Source organism: Chenopodium quinoa, unplaced genomic scaffold, assembly GCF_001683475.1.
Source record: "Chenopodium quinoa cultivar QQ74 unplaced genomic scaffold, ASM168347v1, whole genome shotgun sequence".
NCBI classification, from domain to species: Eukaryota; Viridiplantae; Streptophyta; class Magnoliopsida; order Caryophyllales; family Amaranthaceae; genus Chenopodium; species Chenopodium quinoa.
Genome location: NW_018743292.1, coordinates 500,111 through 523,104, shown reverse-complemented (window position 1 = coordinate 523,104; position 22,994 = coordinate 500,111). Strand labels below are relative to the sequence as shown.

The 22,994-nt window shown below is 34.0% G+C and overlaps 3 protein-coding genes across 4 annotated transcripts; 1 reads left to right on the top strand and 2 right to left on the bottom strand.

Annotated features, from left to right (window-relative positions):
* The first annotated feature begins 1,300 nt into the window (after nt 1-1,300).
* On the top strand, nt 1,301-8,132 carry LOC110736139 (protein EMSY-LIKE 3-like). 2 transcript variants are annotated; one of them, XM_021916293.1, is made up of 11 exons: nt 1,301-1,704; nt 2,916-2,952; nt 3,879-4,087; nt 4,167-4,276; nt 4,390-4,624; nt 5,042-5,227; nt 5,366-5,434; nt 6,864-7,109; nt 7,209-7,277; nt 7,355-7,418; nt 7,757-8,132. In XM_021916293.1, the coding sequence occupies exons 2-11, from the start codon at nt 2,943-2,945 to the stop codon at nt 7,909-7,911; spliced, it is 1,353 nt and encodes a 450-aa protein (XP_021771985.1). In that variant the 5' UTR covers nt 1,301-1,704; nt 2,916-2,942; the 3' UTR covers nt 7,912-8,132. The 2 variants fall into 2 exon arrangements, with proteins under 2 accessions (XP_021771985.1, XP_021771983.1); XM_021916291.1 differs by lacking the exon at nt 2,916-2,952.
* Nucleotides 8,133-8,165: 33 nt separating this feature from the next.
* On the bottom strand, nt 8,166-10,940 carry LOC110736140. Its single transcript, XM_021916294.1, has 2 exons — nt 10,257-10,940; nt 8,166-8,677 (listed from the first exon to the last, which is right to left on the bottom strand). The coding sequence occupies exons 1-2, from the start codon at nt 10,594-10,596 to the stop codon at nt 8,355-8,357; spliced, it is 663 nt and encodes a 220-aa protein (XP_021771986.1). The 5' UTR covers nt 10,597-10,940; the 3' UTR covers nt 8,166-8,354.
* Nucleotides 10,941-12,031: 1,091 nt separating this feature from the next.
* Nucleotides 12,032-22,302, bottom strand: LOC110736138 (claspin-like). Its single transcript, XM_021916290.1, has 3 exons — nt 21,297-22,302; nt 20,547-21,174; nt 12,032-13,476 (listed from the first exon to the last, which is right to left on the bottom strand). The coding sequence occupies exons 1-3, from the start codon at nt 21,779-21,781 to the stop codon at nt 12,274-12,276; spliced, it is 2,316 nt and encodes a 771-aa protein (XP_021771982.1). The 5' UTR covers nt 21,782-22,302; the 3' UTR covers nt 12,032-12,273.
* Between the last annotated feature and the right edge of the window lie 692 nt (nt 22,303-22,994).

Here is a 22,994-nt window from a genome sequence, read left to right as displayed (position 1 = left end):
CTGTGATTTAATGCAAAGCAAATCAATGGCCATAAAATACTTAAAATGCCTACATTTAAAGAGAAAAATGACACTCTTATCTTCCGATTCTCCTTCAAGGTCCCTCACGTCCTTTTGCTCTCTGAAAAGTTCAAACATATCCACCCTCACCACTAGCCAAGAAACCACCTCTTGGTGTCGCTCCCAATAACCACATCCCCCAACCATGGCTAAAACTGCCCTCCAAACATCGCCATTTATAAGTTCATAACTTAGCCCTAAAAAGGCTTCAAACAATATTCAAAGTCTTAATTGACATATACGTGAGCTATTATATGATTTTATTATGTCATTGAGATCCTCTTCCAGTCCACCATGTATTTTTTTTTTCCCACCAAGCCATAAATGACGATTATTCCAAGGTTGTGGTTAGAAAATCTGCAATTCATTATTTCTAATTTTGAATTTCAAGCATGGGAATTGAAATTCCTGCATTCAATTTTAAGAATTCACGTGTGGGAAAAATATCATCTCAAAACCCATAATATCAAATATACCAACTTGTTTGGAAAGACTGTATTTGTGAAGGTTAGCGGTTACTTGAATTTACAAAGAAAATTTTTAAATTATCGTAAAACTCGTGGCTGATTGCGTACGCTCATGACAAATCCCATGAGTGGAAGGACAAATCACCGCTTGAGAAGAAATGATATAGCCATGGCGAAAGTGGAGAACACTCCTTCTTACCTAACGCCTATAGCAACTCAAAATCATATAAGTCATACTATCACAACTTTAGAAGTATGTTAATCTACCTAAGAGATGAGATTGAGTACCAAGTATAGAACATTTGCAAAGAAAAAAAATCCAATCCATGATATTAATGTATAGGTTTTGTTGCTGAATTATCTGATTAAGATTGAAGTGAAGGAAGAAAATCCAAAAAATTCGCAAAATCCTTACTGATTTTGCATGTACTGCACACAATCGCGAAACCCCAATGATTTTGGATGGACAACTTCTGATATTACTCACAAATACAGGGTTTTTTTTTACATTGGTGGAGAACGTATTGCCTACCAGATCCTTTATCGACTCAAAACCATATCTATCGTAATATTAGAAGTCTAAACATCTATTCTCCTCAAGATGAGATTAATAAGTACACCAACTATATCTTTATTCTTTGAAAACCTAACCTTGTACTACATGTAGAGAAAAGGAAAAAAAAAAGTGTTGCTCTCATAAAACTTTCCATTAGCCTAGGCAAAGGAAGTTTTCGTTAACACATCTAAAATTACTCGTAGTTTTTGGGTTTTGGTTCTCTACACCCAACAAACTAGAGAAAAACATCAAAGCGGAACTCAAAATTTTTATCAACTAAAAAAAATGAAAAAAAAAGAGTTAACTAAAAATGTTTCAAGTCCGCGTTTCTTCTCAACCCTTCAACACCACCGCATTCTCTCTCTTTCTCTCTCCTCATTCAACCCTAATTCGCATCAATTTCTTTCTCCAATTCCATTTTCCCCTCTTTTTTCACCTGATCTTCATCCCTAAATCCCAACTTTTCATGTTTTTCACTTTTAGATCGATTTCCGATCTTTTCCCCCTTTTTTCTGACTTGATCTGGGGTTGTCATTTTGTGGGGTGTTTCTGCTGTTCGACTGAAAAATTCGGGTTGATTTGAAGGAGTGGTTATGGATTACGATCTTTCCGACAGCAGTGGTGAGATACTTAAATTTTGATCTTTTCTTTGTTGTGTGAATTTTAGCGACTTTTTTTTTTCAAGATTTGATTTTTGTTGAATTGTGTTAGGGTTTTCTTTGAAATGTTCCTGAACTATTGACTGGTTGATTGAACTGTTACATCAACATTTTCTGGGAATTTTGGTGTAGTTTTGTGATTCGAATTAGGTTTTAATTCCATTAGATTACTATTAAAATCATTGGATAGGTTGGGGTTTAACTTGCAATTCCCAATCTTGATGATAATTTTGCTACTGTGAATGAATTTTCAAGTTTTTTGGATTACTGGGAACTAGGAGACTGTTTGAGAGCTTAGAAATGGCAAAATTATGATTATTTCGAAGTTCAGTAGCTTTATGATGAATTGTAGTATTTTTTTTGGGTACATCGTAAGTTTCAGTAATTTCAAGCAGTGTCAAAAAGCTGGATCAATGGTGTTATCACATTCAAATGAATTTGGTTTGATCAAGAATTATTTTTTTATGTGAAAGTTATCATTAGGGTGCTTTATTTAATTACATGTTTAATCCTGTACTGTATGATACCTGTTATTCCCAGGACTCCAGGAGCTATCTATGTTGGGATTGGGGAATGGGGAATTCACCCTTTTCACATCATTAATCTCTTTTGTAGATTCTCTATGATAGGGTTATGTTACTCTGCCTTGGTTACTAGTGTGACAGTGTCCAGCACGGGTTATGCGCATATGTCCAATTGACTTGTCCAATTAATAAGTTTGGCAGTTTGTTGGCCAAATTAAAGTTTCAAGAGTCTATGAAAAAGTGAACTGTCCGAGTAACGTTTATTATGAATTTTGGGGTGGGTAACTAAGTTTTGTTTTTCCTTTCTATCTGGACGTTAGCGTTACTGGTGCTAGCATTGGTCATCTCAGTGTATTTGCTGGTGATTTCCAGTCATGTTATTGGATTGCTTATGACAAGGGAAATGCCTATTTAGAAGTTGGCATGTATCATCTTCTCATTTGGCCACTCACTTAGGGTTTTTTTTTTTTTTTTCGGTGTTAGTTCTCAACAATTAATCAAAAGTGAGCGTCAAACCTTTCCATACTTAATTATGTAGGCTGGAGTCACGTCTGTTACATTGTTATACTTGGATCTGTAATCTTCATGCTTGATTTTTTAATCCTGTGATATTTCTTATATTCATTGTAGTTGTTTCAATTTGTTGCAGAGCATCTAAACATTTAATTATATACTTATGGGGGAAGGTAAGATGAAATGATGCCTTAAATGAAATGTTTCTGCGTGAATAATTCTTAGTTTATTAGTTGGGAATCAGATTCTCTTTATAAGAGAACTTAATATGGAATTGTTCTAGGTGCTAAATGAAACAAAATGGAAATGTCAATTCATTCAACCATTTGTTAAAGTCTTTATATAATGTGAAAATTTTAAAATATACTGTATGGGCTGTTGGTGATAATTGTGTGGGATGCTGACGATGTCTATAGCTTCTCTCTTTTCATGTTTACTTTGATAATTACTATTTTCTCCATGTCATAACAACCTGATTTCCACATATTAAGAATTTGGTTTGGTATAGTTATAAGGGATTTATATAGTAAAGCGGCCTGGATTGATGGTTTAAAATAACCTATATATCTTTACATTGGCATAATTAGATAATATTTAATGTTGCATTGTACTGTAGAGTGATTTACGTTTTGAAACAAAAATAGTTATGTCTTGGAATGGTGTAGTATGAGTCACTCTACTTCATGTTTGGAGTCGACCTATGTATGTTTTGGATTTCCTCGTTACTTTTTATTGCCTTTTGATTCCGTAGCTGCCATGATTATCAGCCCTAGTCACACTGAGTTTATTATCTCCTGCTTTATATTTGTCTTCATTGTTACGGTTCTTATTTCGGCATAATCACTGAGAGGGGTCCTTTGTAAACAGATTTTGATATATGTTCTGCGCTGCATCAAGATTTGAACTTCTTTTATGTCTTTGCTGTTGAAATCTATTTTATATAAAATTGATTTGCATCTTCGTACCCACTGATCTCAACTTTCTCTTCATTCAGATTTCCATTTTAGGGATGTTTTCTGCTGTTTTGTTATCTTTTTTGTTCATTGTGGTTTGTTTTTAATGTTGAATTAAATCTTGTTTCTTTTTGGAAATTTGGTAGGGACGGATGATGATCTTCCACCACCTCATCAAAATAGATTTGCAAGAAATGCACGTGTAGCTGGGAATGGGAGGTCTGCAGTTGCTGCCCCTGCTTCATATCCAAGGATGCCAAATAATGACATGGAAACCCAAATCCATATTATTGAACAAGATGCGTATTGCTCAGTTTTGCGGGCCTTCAAGGCTCAATCCGATGCCATTTCTTGGGTACTTTGCTGTTGCTGATTTATAATTATGTTCAGAATCATTATATTCATTTGTCTAAACACATTGTGCTATTTATTAGGAGAAGGAAAGTTTGATAACGGAATTAAGGAAGGAGCTGAGGGTGTCAGATGAGGAACATAGGGAGCTTTTATCAAGGGTGAACAATGATGATATGATCCGTAGAATAAGGTTTGAGATTATTTTTATTATCATAGTCAAACGTGTTTTCAATATAGTTGTTATAATTGATGATGATGATGATGCTGTCTATTGACAAAAACCATTTATATTAACTTTCGCAGGGAGTGGAGAACGGCAAATGGGCAACCAGGCATGCTTAGCTCTTCGCAACCTGTTCACGAATCTGTACCTAGTCCAACTGTTTCAGCCTCGCGTAAGAAACAGAAAACAGGACAGTCAGTGTCGGGATTATCTGTTGGTGCACCATCTCCGACCTTGCATCCTAATATGCAACCATCTTCTTCGAATTTGAAACGAGGCCCACCTCCAGGATCACGACCCAAAAAGACAAAACCAGTAAGTTTTTGGAATCACAAATTTTGATGAATAGACAATTTATCACGTGCTACTGTATCTGCTAGGTCTGCAATGTGGTGTTCTGTAGTTGCTAAATGCTGACAGGTTGAAAAGTAGAGGTGGCTTTGCTGTAGTGCGGAAATTTTGTTAGTTATAACAGGATAACTTATCATTTGATTGTTACTATATTGGTTTGTTATTTCTTACTAGTTACTAGGCATACTTAATGTGTTTGCACTTATGAACACCTTTTTTTTTTTTTTTTTAATTTTTTTTTTTAATATTTAATTTCAAGTAGATTTACACGGCAATACTCAGAAACTTCCTTGTGTACTACAATTAGTTGTTTGTTTGACTTATCACTCTGTGTTTTACGGTGTTAATTTCCATTACTGATGGAAGCTTGCTGTTCTGCAGACTTTGCCATACCCTTCTCCTGCTCCTCCAGGAAGGCCTCAGGTAGCCAATCGTAGTACATCAGGCAATTTTGCTGCTAATGACCCTTCTGATACTGAGAATTATGGAAAGATCGGGAAAAGAGTATGGACAAGATGGCCGGAAGATAACAATTTCTACGAGGCAATTATAACAGACTTTAAAGAGGTACAGTTTTCTTATTATGAAAATCTCCCCCCCCCCCCCCCCCCCTTCTCCCCTACACACACAAAAGTATGGAGGAAAAAGATAAGCATGTTGCATATAATGATTCTTGAAGACTGACATCCTTCCAAATTTTTTTAGGGCCGGCATGCTTTAGTTTATGATATGAATACGCCAAACGAAGCATGGGAATGGGTCAATCTGAAGGAGGTAATCACACACTCCTCTTTCTGAAGAATATCAATCTAGGGTTTTTAATTGATGGGTGGATCATGCTTTCTGTCTATGAGTTTAGTAGTTTATGCTAGTCATAAATAAAAAGAGAAACATGTGCTGATGGTTGCTATTGTTGTATCTTCAAGTGGCTTTGTTCATTTGTGGTGCTGACGTGCTGTGATGAGTTGGACACGTCTATTTTCCTTGGAATCAATCTTTAGAGTTACATTTTTGTTGCTACTACTATATCACTGTATCTTTTGCTATTCATCCATATACCCCCCCCCCCTGTTTTCCTTCCTTTTTTTTTTTTTGGTACCCACTATATGATACTTCTTTTTAGGTGAGTGTATGGGGTATAAGAAAAAAAAAATGAAGGATACAGTAAGAGAGATAGGAGTAAAGAGGTGGGTGGTGTAAAAATAAGGTGGATAAAATAAGGGAGAGAGTGGAAAGGTTTAATTTAGTGGGTTAAGATGGTAAATAGTGTTTGCCAAGAATAGAATAAAGTAGAACTATAGAATTGGGTAGAACTAAAATAATAAATGATTAAAGAACGAGGGAGTGTTTACTTCTTTCTTTTTTAGATGCCTATATTGGTGACAGACATCCATTGAACAGTAGTGTTTATAGCAGTCAAAATATAGTATCTATCCCGTTAATTTTTTTCTTATTTTCAAAAATAAAAATAATGCTTCTATGAGAGTGACAAGATTTTCCTTTTGTAGGGATTCTTATTTAGAAATAGATGTGATTCTGTTTGATTGTCTCTATAATAATGCTGCTATCATTTGTTTCTTGTCAGTCTCTTGTAGCATGGGTTTTTGAATTAGTATAAGCCAAATTGATTCAATTAATATGGAAAGGAGAAAAACTGTGCTTGGACATTAACTGGGGTTTTTTTTGGACAGCAGGATTAGCATCACCCCATCACATAATTTAGAGCTGAAGGTTGGGAGAGATGGATCTTTTTTTTTTTTTTTTTTTTTTTTCCCCGTTGGAGTTGCAGTTTGGTCATAATATTGTTCGATGCAGTTTAAGATGGATAAATAATCTGATTGATTTGATTAGCATTTTTTTTATGGTGGTTAATTTTTTTAGTTACTAAAATAACTAAACAGGTCCAGCTTCTAAATCTTAAAAGATGGTAAAGATACCCCATCTCCATGCAATGCAGAACATATATGTACTCTGCTTGGTTTATACGAAGTATTTTCTAGTAACCAGTTGAGTTGGCTCCTGAGCATTTGATTTATATTGTGCTCTGATATTTCCATCTGTAGTCCTTGATAAGAGAAGTTGTACATTTATTGTAGGCCTTCATTGCATCTCTTGTGACCAATTCATATTTCCTTTGGCATCTGTTGTAGAAAAATAATATAGTGACTTTGTTTCAGAACTTATGTGATTTAATATGTATCAGATATCCGATGAAGACATCAAGTGGGAGGGTGAGGGTTCTGGAATATCCCATAGAGGAGGTCGAACTGGTCAAGGTCGTGGTTTTAAGAAGTCTTCGGCCCGTGGTGGAGCAGTTGCTGGTGTGGGGAGAGGTCGTGGGACCTTAAAGGGCCAGACCAAGAAGGATTTGCTTATGCCCCAGAATGGTATTGGAAGAAAAGGATTGGGAGATATTGAATTACTTCATACTGATACTCTAATTAAAGAGGTAAGTAAGCTTGTTGAGAGAGGGGGGAGGGGGTCTGTAAGTTTCTAATTTTGTCTTCAGATTGATGGTGTGTTTGATGGAATGATAATGTCTTTGCAGGTGGAGAAAGTTTTTAGTGCTAATCATCCAGACCCAATGGAGGTTGAGAAAGCCAAGAAAGTGTTAAAGGTAATGCCACGCTACCTTTAGTTTTTGTCTGTACATTTGTCTTGATATGGGAGTTTGAATGAATCGTTGTGTTGCAGGAGCATGAACAAGCATTGGTAGAAGCTATTGCTAGGCTTCAGGATGCATCTGATGGTGAAAGTGGTAATGCTTAATTGCCTTCTGTTTGTTGTACAAATTAAAAAGCGTCTGTGCCTTTTTTTTTCCTTTCCATCTTCCCTCTATAATTTAGTTTTGGTAGATCAACTGATGTAAGTTACTTGTACAGAATTCTCTAATCAAGCCTCTGGCTGAAAATGTTACATATTGGCCACCTTTCATCATTTCTGTTCCTATTTTTGAGATCACTTTTTTTGTATCTTAAAATTCTTAATGCTGCTGGCCAATTGTATTACCTGTTCCATTATTTTGGTAAAGTTGTATGTCTATTCAGTGAGAAGTGGATTGTTAGCATAATGTTTGTTATAATTTATTTCAATCAGATGGGGGAGAGCATCCCTTCTCACAAGGACAGTCAATGGATCGAGAGCAAGGATGGAGGAAACGGCAATATGATGAAATGGGAGAAGGTAGGGGAATGGAAGGTCCAGATGGTGATAAAGGCAGAGTTCCCTCAGAAAAGAAGCAAGAAGCTTAGTCTATGTATCTGAATCATTGGCATTTGCCAGATTGTACCATTGTCCATTTAGAATTATAGGTGATCATTAGGGGCAGTAGGTAGTGGGAGGTGTAGATTTTTGTATTAGTACTCTCCAGTTATGTATTTTTAACCAAAAACAATAGAAGTTGGTTCGTGTAAATCTGTCAGATTCGTAAATTTATATAGAATTGTTTTAGTAATGCACATTATTGCCTTAACCAACTTCCAGTAACTGCAATCATAACAAAGAATACTGCAGAAATAAATAGACCATATGTTGTAACATGTAACAATGTTGCCACGTTAGTATGCAATACTCATTATCTGCACATATTACCACCACCATTTTCTGATTCTTATGATTTTGCTGCTATTAGTGCACTGGAAAATCTATCATGTTGATATGAGCACACATAGAGGGAGTTTTACCCACCCGTCACCTATAGAGATTCTGCAAACTTTGCGATTAAATCAACCATCTGAGAATCAAAATCAGGACCTTCCATTTGAAAATGGCTAGCACCTTCAATAAGATGTGTCTCAGCACGCCCTGCAGCTGAGCTTAGCTTATTCTGCAACTGCTTGACACTTGTAAAGCCATCCCGTGTTCCCATAACAAAAAGCTTTGGTTTTGGAGACTGCAAGATAGCCTTATGGTGCCTTCCAAAGAGGATTGATGCCATCAGACCAAATGGATATCCTATGCTCACATAACCTACCACTTGCTCAACCTGATCAACAGCTGAACCTGCAATTGGTGCACCTAATCCAAAAGATGGAACATGCTCAAGAAGCTAACTATCGGTGTATGTCATGATTCAGATGAGCATGCAAAAGCAATTGAACAAATAAGAAAAAGAAAACCAATGAGGCGGCTGAATAACAAGAAGAAAGCATATGCAAAGAGAACTAGGAATGAATGTCAAGTTCCTTTTCATGGAGGAACAAAGTCCCTCAGCTATACATACAGCTTTCTGTCTTTCATTTCAACCTTCTATAACTTCATATATTTCCTCTCTCGTCCCAATTTCAGGTGATCGGGTTGTTTGAAAGGAAGATTAGATGCAAGACAGGGAAAGATGAGATCAAATTATCAAAATGTACTAAATTACCAATGAAATCAGAACCAATCTATAGGAAAGCATATAAAGCTGTTCTAGTTGAGATCATCGACATTAAAAGATTGGGATCCTACAGCCTGTCAAGAAATGGACCTAAGCAGAGATAACCATTCTGTGATATTGCAGCTACTATAAGACTATTTATTGACATGAAATGATCAATTGAATCAAAATTCCGAGTTCAACATAGTTCATAATAGACATGAAACAGATAACCATCTAGGCAGGGCAGCAAGCAGCTTCCACAATGCTTCATATCAATGAATCAAACCAACAAACTTCAGATTTCAATTCAGGTCAAACTTAAATACAAGTAGAAAGCAGGAAACACTAATAATTTCCACACCTCAAAGTAAGCAATTCCTCTGTTTTTTCTCCTGAAAAGGACAACCAAGAATTCCTTTCAAATAGTATGATGATGAATCTAAAAGTCATCCAAATTCCCCATAATTTTTCATTAAAGGTCAAATTCCCATGAATAGATCTGACTTAATTATCAAAACCAAAACAATTCAGACACTTTTTTATGAACTTTTCATGATCAAATTACTCTTCACACCAACATTACACAAGTTCATAACCAAAACATACGGAGTACCATATAATAAGCATAATATAACATCAAATTCAAAAACTGATCTTCCATATAATTACAACAATAAAATCAATAATAATAATAATAATAATAATAATAATAATAATAATAATAATAATAATAATAATAATAATAATAATAATAATAATAATAATAATAATAATAATAATAATAATAATAATAATAATAATAATAATAATAATAATAATAATAATAATAATAATAATAATAATAATAATAATAATAATAATAATAATAATAATAATAATAATAATAATAATAATAATAATAATAATAATAATAATAATAATAATAATAATAATAATAATAATAATAATAATAATAATAATAATAATAATAATAATAATAATAATAATAATAATAATAATAATAATAATAATAATAATAATAATAATAATAATAATAATAATAATAATAATAATAATAATAATAATAATAATAATAATAATAATAATAATAATAATAATAATAATAATAATAATAATAATAATAATAATAATAATAATAATAATAATAATAATAATAATAATAATAATAATAATAATAATAATAATAATAATAATAATAATAATAACAATATTGAACAAGATTAATAGAAATTATACCTGCAGAAGAACCCACCAGCAAAATCCTATTAACAGACAGATTTTCACAAACCCATTTGCAAACAGATATTACATCTTTAACCTCAGCGAACCCAGAAACAGATTTACTACCAGTTGACCTACCAACACCTCTCATATCAAAAGTAACAGCCAAATAACCAGCATTTGCTAACCCAGTTGCCATTCCTCTTAATAAACTTTGACAACCACCCAAAACTGAATATGGATGAACCAAAATAATACCCAAATTTTCATCTTTATTATTATTTATGGGATTAAATATTCTTGATTTTAGATTTACTCCATCACTTCCTTCAATAGTAACTGATTCACTAGACATTTTAGGAGAGAGAAAAATCCCTTTTTGTTTTTGTTTTTGGGAAAGGAAAAGTTTTCAAAGAAAAGGGATTGAGAAATTTAGGACTTTTCTTTGTTTTGTTTGAGTGGAAGAATATTATCAAGGTGATTCAATTTAATTCTAAAACTTTTTCTTCAAAAAATATTTAATTCTAAAACTTTAAATTGGGTCATAAATAATGAAATAAATAAATGTATAGAATATGGTTGGACAGATTTTGGTGATGGGGAAGCCTAAAAGGAAGAAGAGTGAAGGCAATCTTGATTATCTTTCATAGGGGGTTGAGGAGTTTGTCTCTCAAAGGGTAAAATAATTGGTTAGATATGTCCTTTCCATTATTTTTCTTTTTCCTAACCTCTTACTCTTATAGTATGTCCCCTTTAGATTTTTCCTTAGTTATCAAGTTTCTCTATCTGTTCTCTAAAATATATATGAGTAGTATGTCTGGTTAGACGATCTGATAGAGAGTTATATTAATACGTAAATGACAACTAATTAGAGGTGTGCATTATATTTTTGTACACATAAGTGTCATATGCATGATGGAACCATAATCATTGATTCTTTATTTAGATTTCTTTTATAATTGAACAAATTAAAGTACATCCAAGTTTGTATGAACAAATTTGTCGATAAATAGGGGTATTAAGTTTCCACATGTTTCCTTCAAGTCACGATTTAAGATTACATATGCTCATTGGATTAAAGGCAATTGACTAATAACTTCAGATTTAAATTGAGGTTTGCAACTGAATTCTTTTGGATTTCTTTATAGAGTATAAGATACAAAGTAGACCAAGCGTAATGGTTTGTACACAAATAAATAAAGATCTTGAGAAGAACTCCAATTGTTATTAGCCATCCATCACTTCAAATTAGAGGTAGTAGATGGGTTAGTCTATCTTAAACAATAAACAATTCTATTCTTGACATTTATAAAATATTTTTATTTAGGCATTAACCAAATAGGTCCAACTTGATGATCTAAGCGACCCAAACTTTGATTCAATAGCTGGACTTGAAAACAAGTCTATATAAGAGAGTAAGAACTTATGCACACCAATAGTCTAAAATATCACAAGTACATGATAATTTCTACACACATACATTATTAATAATCATACCACAATATTGCAATTTTTTGTACTACATTTGTTTCTTATTATTTGCAATAAAGAGGTATTATTTGTGAGATAAAAAATAATCCTTTGTTTCAAATAATAAGAAACGAAGGTAGTATAATAAATGAAAAGTTATGTAGTTAGCTATGATTAACAAAATTAATATGCAGAGCATAAACTCTTCAATTGATGCAAAAAGTAAATACGGGCCAATTTTCCAATACTCATAAACTCATTTGGGCCAAAATTCCATGACCATATAATAATAATAAAAAAAAAAAAAAAAAAAAAAAAACAAAACAAAAACCATTAAAGTGAAGATACCATAAATATTGAAACTTGCTTATACGAAACTACTCTACAAATGCAAGCATTTCTTTGTTATCTTCCTCTATTCTAACAACTAAAGTCTAATGAAGGCCTTAAACTAGCCCTCCATGTATAAAACAAAGCTAGAATTAAAGGGAACCCAAAATGAACATCACATCTTAAAATGTACAACAAAGGACTACAAACTACAAATACAAACTCAACCATTTTATCTCCTAGGTTTTTTCTTAAATTTTTCACCACCATCTCTACCACCAGATCTTCCACCTTTCGCTGAATCTGGTGTACTACCACTCATCATCGCTGCCTTCCGTTTTGGTGGCCTACCAATCCATTTCCTTGACGCTGCTGCCTCCTTCTCGCCCCTCCTTCCTGAACTCCTCCTTGTTGTATTCACCACCTCTACCTCTTTACTAATATTCTTCTTCAAATTCCCACCTGCCTTTCTAGCATTACTAGTGTTAGTACTTTGGGTTTTTTCTCTTATCCCTCCTTCCTCCTCGTCCTCCTCCGAATCATTATTTTTCACCTTCTCTTGACTAGACGGCGAATTTTGCTTCATCCTCTTCAAAAACTTCGCCACACCTTGTTTCTTCAAAACAGGGGTTGGTGTTCCTTTCTCTTGCTTTTGATCGGCGTTGTTTATCTTCCTCCTTTCCATTACTTCGGCCCTCTCACCCTCGGAGCTCTCCTGTTTATTATCTTTACCAACATTCCCCATTTTCTCCCTTTTATTACCTTCTTTACTAATGATCTTCTTCCCATTGCTATTACTCAACCGCAAGCCTCCATTCCCCAAATTCGATCTCTCTCTCGTAAGCAACTTCTTCAAGTTTTCGTCACCACCACCACCTCCACCCTTGTCGCCATCTTTCTCCTTTTCTTTCTTATTCGAAAGAGAACCGCTGCTGATATTATTACTACCATTAACTCTCTTCTGATTGTGATCGGGCTTTACTTTCTCCTCTCGTCCATTCACCACATTACTACTAATATTATTCTTACTATTAGTAGTACTCGTAGTTTGATTAGTATCCGCCTTCTTCATGCCATCTGACAATGCTTGCATTGAGTTGGAGATTCGTCTCCTGCACACAACCATGGTCGTAGAGGATCTAGGTTTCTTCACCACAGGTTCGAGGTTTTGAGGTTCCAGGTCCGGTTTCCTTGGTTGGACCTTGGGCTTTCGGGTTTTTTGGGCAACTTCGTCCATTACCAACTTCCGAAGTTCCTTGGCTGCTATATGCTCTGCGGTGCTCTTACGGTAAAAGAGTACCGCATTGGTGAATGTAAGGATGAGGTCACGGTAAAATTTGGGATGACAATCGCAGTATATACCCTTATCAAGTCTGGATTGAACTGTATCTAGATCCATGTGTTGGCGGATCACATTCCTGTATTTTTCAGTTTCCTGCAACACCCAAATAGTGTAAGAAAATTTTACTGAAGATAAAATTGTCAGCTAAAGCATTACACTCTATGATACGACTATACGAGCATACACCATCACAAAAGTCGATATTTGAAACAATAATTAGTACGAATCTAACAAAATCTCAAATAACTATTTCTCTTAATTACAAATCACCAAATAGTCAAAAAAAGGATGTGTGAAATTATGAATTGTGTAAAATGCAAAATGTTACCTCTACAAATAAACAGATGACGTATAAATTAAGGGCACGGGGTCTTTGACGTCAATTCAGTGAGATGGGATAGTAGAATCAGCAAGTGGCTAAATTATTCTAGTGTACGGACAAAGGAGCAGCTCAAATGTAACTGGTTGACAATACAGCATAACATCCTCATTTTGCTCCTTTAGCAATTTATTCATTAGTACGGAGTAATAATAAACAATGACAGCATAAATCAAGGACAGCCTGAAATCAGATGCTCCTAAAATTCCAAAATAAAACATTTTATTAATATTAAGTAGTTCAAATCATAATATTGATCATCATTAAGGCTATGAATCCTTCCTTTAATTTTATCTAAACACCGTTCAAATGTAATCTTAGGACTTTGTTTAAGATTAAAATGGCCAAATTAAATAAAATCTTCTATGTGAAAGATCCCTTAGAACAAATAAATATGAAGTATACGTAACTAACAACATTTTTTATTTCTGCCATTAAAGATAATTATAGTTTAGATAGGTTCAATTATATACAACTACTCCGAAAAAAAGGAGTCATTTCAAAATAGAAAAAACATTTATAATGAACTCTAAACAGTATTTTAATGAATAATGATACACGGGTCAAAATCTTCAACATCTTTAAGGTAGCTAACAAAAGAATGATAGAAGGATAAAGCTAGGATTTTTCATTTTCGAAGAATACCGACTCTTGAGAACATGAGGATTAAGTCCTAAGCATTAGACAACTAAGAGTAATGTACTCCATATTTGGTATGCATGCATAGTTTAACGACATAGAGGCATTTTATTATACGTACGTGTAAAAGAAAGGTGCATGAAGATGATATGTTAATGTTCATGTAACTAATGTAAATACTCTAACTAAACGTGCGTGTCACAACACGATACCTACGCCGCCACGCGTATATAATCAGAAGACAAATCAACACCCTTGCTTTTACGTTTAACCCTTTAAAAAAACACCACCAAAGGCATATAAGTATATATTATGTAGTCTACTAGCCTATTCCTATTAGTCAAAATTTAAGGATTTAATAATATTTAATAAACTAATCTAAAAATATCACTAAGTTTATAGTTGGTCAAATTAGAGCTAAATATAAACTTGAAAGAAAAAATATACAAAGGGTGTATCTTTGCCAAAAGTTCATTATAAAAATTGTTTATCTATTCTACTTCATTCAAACTCACTCAACCCATGTAATGGAAACTCCACCACGAACAACGAGTCCACTCACTCTTTATGCGGGGTATACCAATATAATATGGAGGGACAAAGGGCTAACAACTCATATTGGTGAAACTGGTTTCACGTGGATCATCTGAAAGAAATAGCATATTTATGGAATGATACTTCTCGTCAGAGATAAACATTTTCCAATTTATGGTTTCCATTTACAACATGAATAGCGTGCTAATTGTGTCCAACACCCGTAAAAGAAATTCTTCACCTTCTTTTTCTGGTTTAAAATCTTACATCATCCCAAAATAGATAAATTTGTTACCTCTCCTCTCCATCCAAAATTATGGAGTATAAACTATGGAATATTAAAACACTTGAATTGGGTAATTTCTAATTATTACGAAGTACTACGAAAGATGATTACTCCATAGTATTTAATACATAAAAAGTTAAATTTTGATAATCGTGGGACATGCAACTTCAATAATTTCAATAAAGACAAGCCGAGTATCATACATACTTTTTCTAGTCACATTTAAATTAGTTGGGAACGGGAAAATGACCATGCCGAGTACATACATGCTTAATCTAGGCACGTTTAAACTTTAAACTAATTAAAAACCGTAAAAAGAGCATGACAAGCAACATACATTCCTTCTCTAATCACGTTTAAATTAGTTAGAAATGGAAAAAAAAAAAAAAAGTTATATTGGCCCCTTTATTCCCAAATCTCTAGTTTCTCTACACATAAAAGCATATATTAATAACAATTGTTATAATAATAATAAAAATAAAATAAAATTTGGCAATGAACTCGTACGAAACATGAAGGTAAGGGATAAAATAATAAAAATAAAAAATAAAAAAAACACTAAACGAGAAAAACTCCTAATTTGTTAAAAAAATTAATGTATAAATTAAGATATTTATAATTAAAGTTATGTTATTCCATAATATGGACCAAGCTTAAACAAGATACGGGCAATCTAGTCCCTAGATATGAGGAATTGAGGACTTCACCCAAAGGTAAGTATTTACGTAAAGTTTGGGACGTAAAATAGACCGAAACACGCACGTACTATATCGGCTCCACAATATCAATGATAATCATAATAGTACGTCGTCCCAGCTTTTCAAAGAGAAGCACAAAATATAATTAAGGAAAAGGTCAAAGTTTTGAAAGGCCCCACTTACACCTAACGGCTTTCCGTTCATCTTGCCGTTTGCCAAGATTATTTTCACTACTTTTCAGTAAAAAAAAAATAATAATAATAATTTTTTAGTTTGGAACAATTATACTCTTGGTCTCTACTCTCTAGGAGTCTTGGTGAAAACTTATATAGGCATATACTAGAAAAATCCGTTTTTAATACTTATTATACGAAAATATAAAAAGTTTATACAATAAAATTATACACCTATACAAATCAAATATAATCTTACATAAATATGTTTTTTTATTTAGTACAACCACCATTTTTTTATATGGGGCACATTTGTTTTCTAGGATGAAAAGAAATAGTGTTATTTTCATCTGCCCGATTTTTATAAAATTTAAAAAGAATTATAAAAACAAATCAAATTGAGTATCAAATTGAGTACCAAATATGATGATTTATAAGCATAACATTTAAAATTTCAACCTAAAGTTGAAGAGAGTGTCTTGTCTCATACGGAGTAATTTCTCTTTAACAAATACGAATGATTCTTGTTTATATCATTTCTTTTTAAATGAGATTAATATACGTTTTGTTCACCTTATTTTCACTTATTTTAGGTATAATTAATTCAGATAAATTTAGTTCAAAAAAAATAAGTTCTAATAAAGGTTACTCAAGTACAAATTGCAACTAAAATAAGTTCATGAATAAAACACCCTCATTCTATTTTGTTAATTACTTTTATAATTTTTTGATGAGAGAAAAATAGGCAAAGATTAACTAACAAAAGCGAACGAAAGGTGTACTCTAGTACGGAGATATTTTTAAATATTACGTACAAATTTTAATCAAGAGTAAAAAATAAAAATAAAAAAAAAAATATAAAAAATAAAAAGATAAAAAGGAAGGGGACCATGAATCAATTCTTCTAGGCTTCTAACACTATCGTTTAGAGGTGATCATTAGGCGGGCCGGACCGGACCAAAGCTAAAAAATTATGCCCACTTTTCGGACCAGGTTGGGTCAAGCTTTGGGCAAACATTTTTGTGCCCAAACCCGTCCAAAATAGTCGGGATGTGCGGGCTTTTCGGGCCGGTCCTAAAAAATCAACTTAATATGCATAAAAACGCATTCCCAAACCCGCCAAAAAATTTTGCGCAAAATCGGACCGAGCTAACTTTGATCACCTCTACTATCGTTTCATGTTAAAAAGGGCAGAAAGCCCAATCAAAAACTTATTGACAAAAATACCCATGCAAATTCAGGAAATAACACCTATGTCCCCATACTGCTCTTTTGCATGTCCACTACCTTGATGCTGACCTGGCACGAATTAATTTTCTTTTCTCACACTCTTTTCACAAACATCCCCAAGGCCAAAAATTCAATTGTCCCCAACTTCATCAAATCTCACTCGCTTTTTGATACTACGTATTTTAATTTAATGGGTACCAACATGGTGTTTTCTGCGCGATATGAGGTGCAACCGGATGCATAATTATTAGGAGTAATACAAAATACGGAGTACAATAAAAGTTGATATCAACACATTAAAATAGATCTAATAAGATAAGATTTTACGTGAATATTTTTTTATTATATTAATAAGGAAAAAGATATATAAGGGTTGCATATAACGTGACCCTATTAATAAATACTCATCATTTAAAAAAAATCATGTTCGTATAATGTCTTGATTTTTTACAAAATAATAATATAAAAAAGGTAGATTGAGAGTTAAGGGAGGCAGAGAATGTGTGGGAATAGAGAGAAATACAAGAAATAATAAAAACTACATTGTCTATGTAAAAATATGACTATAAATTGTGAAATTATTTAAATAGAAAGAGATTTATCAAACAACAAACAAATTTTTTATTTAAAAAAGGATATTTTGGATTTTAACACCTGACAAAAGGCTGAAAATGGTTTTTAACACCCCCCAAAAAAAAACTTTTATTTTAACACCTCCCAAAAATATAAAAGTTGGAAGTTAACACCAGTTAACGATTTCCGTCACGGAAATTTAACGTGGGTCCCATAAATTGGCTTCAACTCTCCTTCGTTTTCAATTTTTTACGAAACCCACCTTCGTGGCTGCCATCCCATTTTTTCTTCTTATTCCTCCCTTCATCTTTTCTTCGTCTTCTTCCTCCCTTCATCTTCATGGCTGCCATCCCAAACTCTTTCCTTCGTTCTTGCCCACCCTCCCCTCAACTGCCACCCCTTCCCTCCCCCCTCCCTTTCCCCCACCCCTACGCTGCCAACCGAACCCACCCCCCTTCCCTTTCCCCGTTCTCGCAACCAAATCAGCTCCTCTCCAAATACCAGCCCACAATCGCAACCCCTGCAGCCACCTCCTCACTCAAACCGCAAAAAATCAATTCCCAACATCAATTCCCGAAATCAGAGCAAATCGCAGATCCATCGAACCTCGTCTAGAAATCAATTTAAGTTTGCCGAAAAAAGTTACGGTGTGGTGGTTTAGGGGTTAGGGTGGCCGAAAAGGTTAAGGCGGGTCGATTCGTTAGGGTTTGGAGCAAAGTGTTGCAGAAGAGTGGTGGTGGTTGCGGCGATTCAGATCTTTGATTGTGGTTTCGGTGTGGTGGCTTGGGTCGGGGCAGCAGGGGAAAAGGGAGAGGGTTGGGTTGCGTTTGTGGGGAAAAGGGGTGGGATGGGTTCGCCGGTCGTCGGTCGGGGGAGGGAGCTGGGTGGCTAACGGGATGGGGCAAGGTTGGTTTCTTGGGTGGTTGATTTAATTTTGGTGGCCGGTCCCCAGTTAACATGTTTGCTGGCTGCGAAGGCTTGGTCAGTAGCCGTACAGGGCCCTTTATGGGCGGCGGAATTGGTGGTAAAAAAAATGGAAGTTCTCAGTCGCTTTGTTCTCCAACGAAGGAGAAGATGAACCGGTGTTGAATTTTTATTTATTTTTTGTATGGTTTGATTTATGAGCACCAAAAATCTGTAAATCTGTAAATTATGAGCACCAAAAATCTGTAATGGATAAAATCAATGAAATGAAGGTTCAGAGAGGAAGTTTCGTGTTTTGCTGGGTGAAAATTGAAGTTGAAGCCAATTTGTGGGACCCACGTTAAATTTCCGTGACGGAAATCGTTAACTGGTGTTAACTTCCAACTTTTATATTTTTGGGAGGTGTTAAAATAAAAGTTTTTTTTTGGGGGGTGTTAAAAACCATTTTCAGCCTTTTGTCAGGTGTTAAAATCCAAAATATCCTTTAAAAAACTAAATAATGGAGGGTTAAACTGTATAAGGCTATCTCATAAGACCTCCTAAATACAACCTACCCCACCATTTTGCCTTTACTAGACTTCGAACCCAAGACCTCGAACTCGAGAGGAGAATCTATAGCCACTAGAACTCGGCTCACTTGTACAAGCCTTCAATCGAGGGATCATTACGAAGGACACAGTGCAAGACATGTACGGAGCAATATTATTATGTTACTTCCTCCTATTTAATTTTAGTTATTTCTCTATTTCTTGGAGGATATTTCGATTATTTTTTCGGTTGATTTAAAATAATTGTATATACTTCTATTTTCCTAATTAATAAAATTTCATGGTTTAAATTACAAGCATACTCTCACTTGTTGTCTATTCTCTTTTATTCTTTGACTTATTAGGTCGGGAATTAAAAAAAATTAAAAACTTTAAAAAATTTATCTCTTATTTCTCTTTTATTTTAGTTTATCCTTGAATATAATTGTAATTAAACACTCTAAAAAAACACTTCATATGTGACACAAGCAAACATTCCGTAGAAGAAAGAGGAATATAACAAAGAAGTTAAATCGAGAAAGAATGATGGAAGAATAATAATTTACCTTAGAGGCTTAGAGTGAGAGACTCATACCCCACTACTTGGGTCTAAAGGTCGGAAATTAATCAAATAATACTAATAATAGTTGCTCAAAATCAAAACAAATGTCATTTAATATTTTTAAAAAACAATCTTCTACCACGTAATAATTTAGGACGCCCAAAATACTCCCGACACAATACATGTAATAATTACTATCAACGGATAGGATAAAATTATACACTTATATTTATACACTCAAAATTTATACTAGCATAAGATAAAATTAATATATAGATTAATTTAAAACTCGTATCATCCATGCAAATCATAATCATTTTGCAAATTTTTATTTTATACAGAGTATCTTGTTATTATAACACCTACTTCTAATTTGACACAATTGCCCTCAAATTTTATTGAAAAGACCTCGGTGTGAAGTGTAACCGGAGTTTGTAACATTAGTCACGATATTAGTTAAACTAAAACCTACAACTCGTATTAATCTCATTGATCCAAAAACAATTAAATAAAATTACTACATGTAATGATTATTGCCATATAATTCAAAATTTGTTGTCGTAATGGTTATTTATAGTACTCCATACTATTTAAAAAAATTACCGCAGTAAAGTAAAATATGGAGTAATAAAATTTACCTGACTAGGAAGCCGACGTTGGAAAACAGAGCCATGTTTATGAGACCGGAGGCTCTCCAAGAACCGAATCAACGGTTGAGATTTCGCATTGATCCGCTTATTAGCGGGCGAAAGCTCCTCAGCCTCCAATTCGTCACCGTTATCCCCCCTAAAACGACGTCGTTTCTTCTTCGACAAGCTAGCGGAACTCTGAACATCACTGCTTTGCTGCCTTGTGCTTTCCCTCCTCGACTCCGACAACGATTCACTAAGCCGGTTCACTTTCCTATTATTATCGCCAACAACCGGTTCACTCCTCTTCCTCTCCACCCGAACCGCCCCCGGTTCACCTCGTGCCGAATCACTCACAGGTTTTATATTGTCGGTTTTTGGGTGGTTCGTCGAGTTTGATGAACGATTCTCCGCCGAGTCAGCGGTTATAACCTTCTCGACCGAAGATTTTTCCGGTTCATCACCTTTTTCTCCGGTTTCGGCCGCATTTTCTTCCGGTTTAATCCTCAGATCTGATAATAATATTGTTTTTTCTTCTTCTTCATCATCATCTTGTTGTTGTTCATCCACATCTTCTGCCTTTACTTTACTGCTTTCTCTCTCCTCCTCTAATCTCTTCACCTTCAATTGCAACGACCTGTTCTCACCATTAATATTAACTAATCAGATCTCAATCCAAAAAATTAAAATTAAAATTTTTTAAAAAAATCATAGATCGGAATAATAATAAAATAAATTAAAATTAATAAATCTAATTACACGATCGAAACGTCGTGCCGATGAACCTCGCGCTTCAACTCCTCGACTCGAAGCTTCCGTAACTCATCCACCATACGCACAAGGTGTTCCTCGCCGCCTTCCTCCACCTCCACCGCCGTCTCCGCCGTCTCCGCCGCCTCCTCAAACCGCCGCTTCAAGTGAACGTACTTTTTCCGGCAGTTTCCCGACGAAAACGAACAATCAACTGTACCTTCACCGCCACCTCCTCCGCCTCCTTCGACGGCGTTGTTATCGGCGTCGTTAACGACGTCGTTTTTATCGTTGTTGTTGAGAGAAGAGTGTTTGATACGTTTCTGGAGTTCTGTAGAAATGGAGTCCCAGCTATTGAATCCATGGCGGTTGACGGCACACACTAACAAAAGCTCTTCCAATGTTCCCCATGCTTGTTCTTCTTCTTCCTCTTTTTCTCTTCTCTCCATCTCTCCATTATTCGACGACGTCGTTTCTTCTTCCTTCTCCTCCATAATATTATTACTAAATCTTAAATCTCTCTCTTCCTCTTATACAATATATTAATAATAATCTTATCTAATTGTTTGTTTTCATTTCTAATTTCATTTAATTAGGGTTTTAACGCGGATAAACTAAAATAAAATAACGGGTTTAAATAATAAATTTTAGATTGAATTATTTATCAAATTTAAATTTGGTGATATGATGAAAATACGAGTGTTTGTTTAGGTAACGCCTTCGCGGCTAGTATTTTCGGGTTAGGAGGCGGGGGTGTTATGTTGGGGGAGACTTTTTGATTGTGTGAGAAAACAACCAAGTATGTGCTCGCAATTCTTTCTTTTATACGGGTGTTGTTTTTTTTTTTTTAAGGGTGTGATTGTAATTACGGTTTTACCCTATTGTGTGATTATAATTGCAACTTCTTTGTTGTAAATATCCAATGTTTTTCTTTCTATGCGTTGATGAAATGCAATATAGTCCACTTGACTATTGGGTTGCATCTCTGCCGTACACCTCAGCATTTGGCCCTACTTTGTTATTGATGAGTTCATCTTTGTCCGTTTAAAATATATATTTTTTTTTATTTTTTATTTTTTATTTTTTTTTAATTTTTATTGGGGATGATTTTGGTGAACAAAGGCCCAATTTCAAAAAAAAGAAAAAAAAAAGAAAAAAAACAGGCCCAATTTCATGAGGTTGGTAGAACACTAGAATGTTTAAGGATGAGATCTCAATACATGGAAGAAACAATATTTAATATAAGTATATGACCTAACTAGGATAGGAGGAAATGAAAATTAAATCTTCCTTCTCTACCATTGAGTTCTCAATACTTGATTCATAAATTAATGTTGCTTTTTTGCTTTTATAAGTTTTAGAAATTCAATTTGTATGGACACGTGTAAATTACGTTTGATCAAAGTTATGAATCAACTTATTTATTATGAATTCTTTTTTCGAAAATTTTGGTGTAAAGCTAGAGTTATAAAGAAAACTTGCGTAAATATGGTTTAATTTTGTGTCTTAACTACTGTTATTCCTTAAAAGTATAACCAACTTATTAAGTTGGCACCCTCATTTATCAATTTCATGTTGATTACTGTAATTCCTCGTGATTGATTTTTTTAATAATAATAATAATAATAATAATAATAATAATAATAATAATTGAATAGAATTACACTCAAATCAATATTGCCTTATATGCTTAAACAAAATATTACA

Coding starts and splice junctions, on each gene's coding strand:
- LOC110736139 (XM_021916291.1), top strand. CDS start 1,677: ATGGATTACGATCTTTCCGACAGCAGTG. Junction 1,705..3,878: donor CGATCTTTCCGACAGCAGTG/GTGAGATACTTA, acceptor GAAATTTGGTAG/GGACGGATGATGATCTTCCA. Junction 7,110..7,208: donor CTGATACTCTAATTAAAGAG/GTAAGTAAGCTT, acceptor ATGTCTTTGCAG/GTGGAGAAAGTTTTTAGTGC.
- LOC110736140 (XM_021916294.1), bottom strand. CDS start 10,596: ATGTCTAGTGAATCAGTTACTATTGAAGGAAGTGATGGAGTAAATCTA. Junction 8,678..10,256: donor GCTGGTGGGTTCTTCTGCAG/GTATAATTTCTA, acceptor CTTTTGGATTAG/GTGCACCAATTGCAGGTTCA.
- LOC110736138 (XM_021916290.1), bottom strand. CDS start 21,781: ATGGAGGAGAAGGAAGAAGAAACGACGTCGTCGAATAATGGAGAGATG. Junction 21,175..21,296: donor CGGCACGACGTTTCGATCGT/GTAATTAGATTT, acceptor TGGTGAGAACAG/GTCGTTGCAATTGAAGGTGA. Junction 13,477..20,546: donor AACGTCGGCTTCCTAGTCAG/GTAAATTTTATT, acceptor TGGGTGTTGCAG/GAAACTGAAAAATACAGGAA.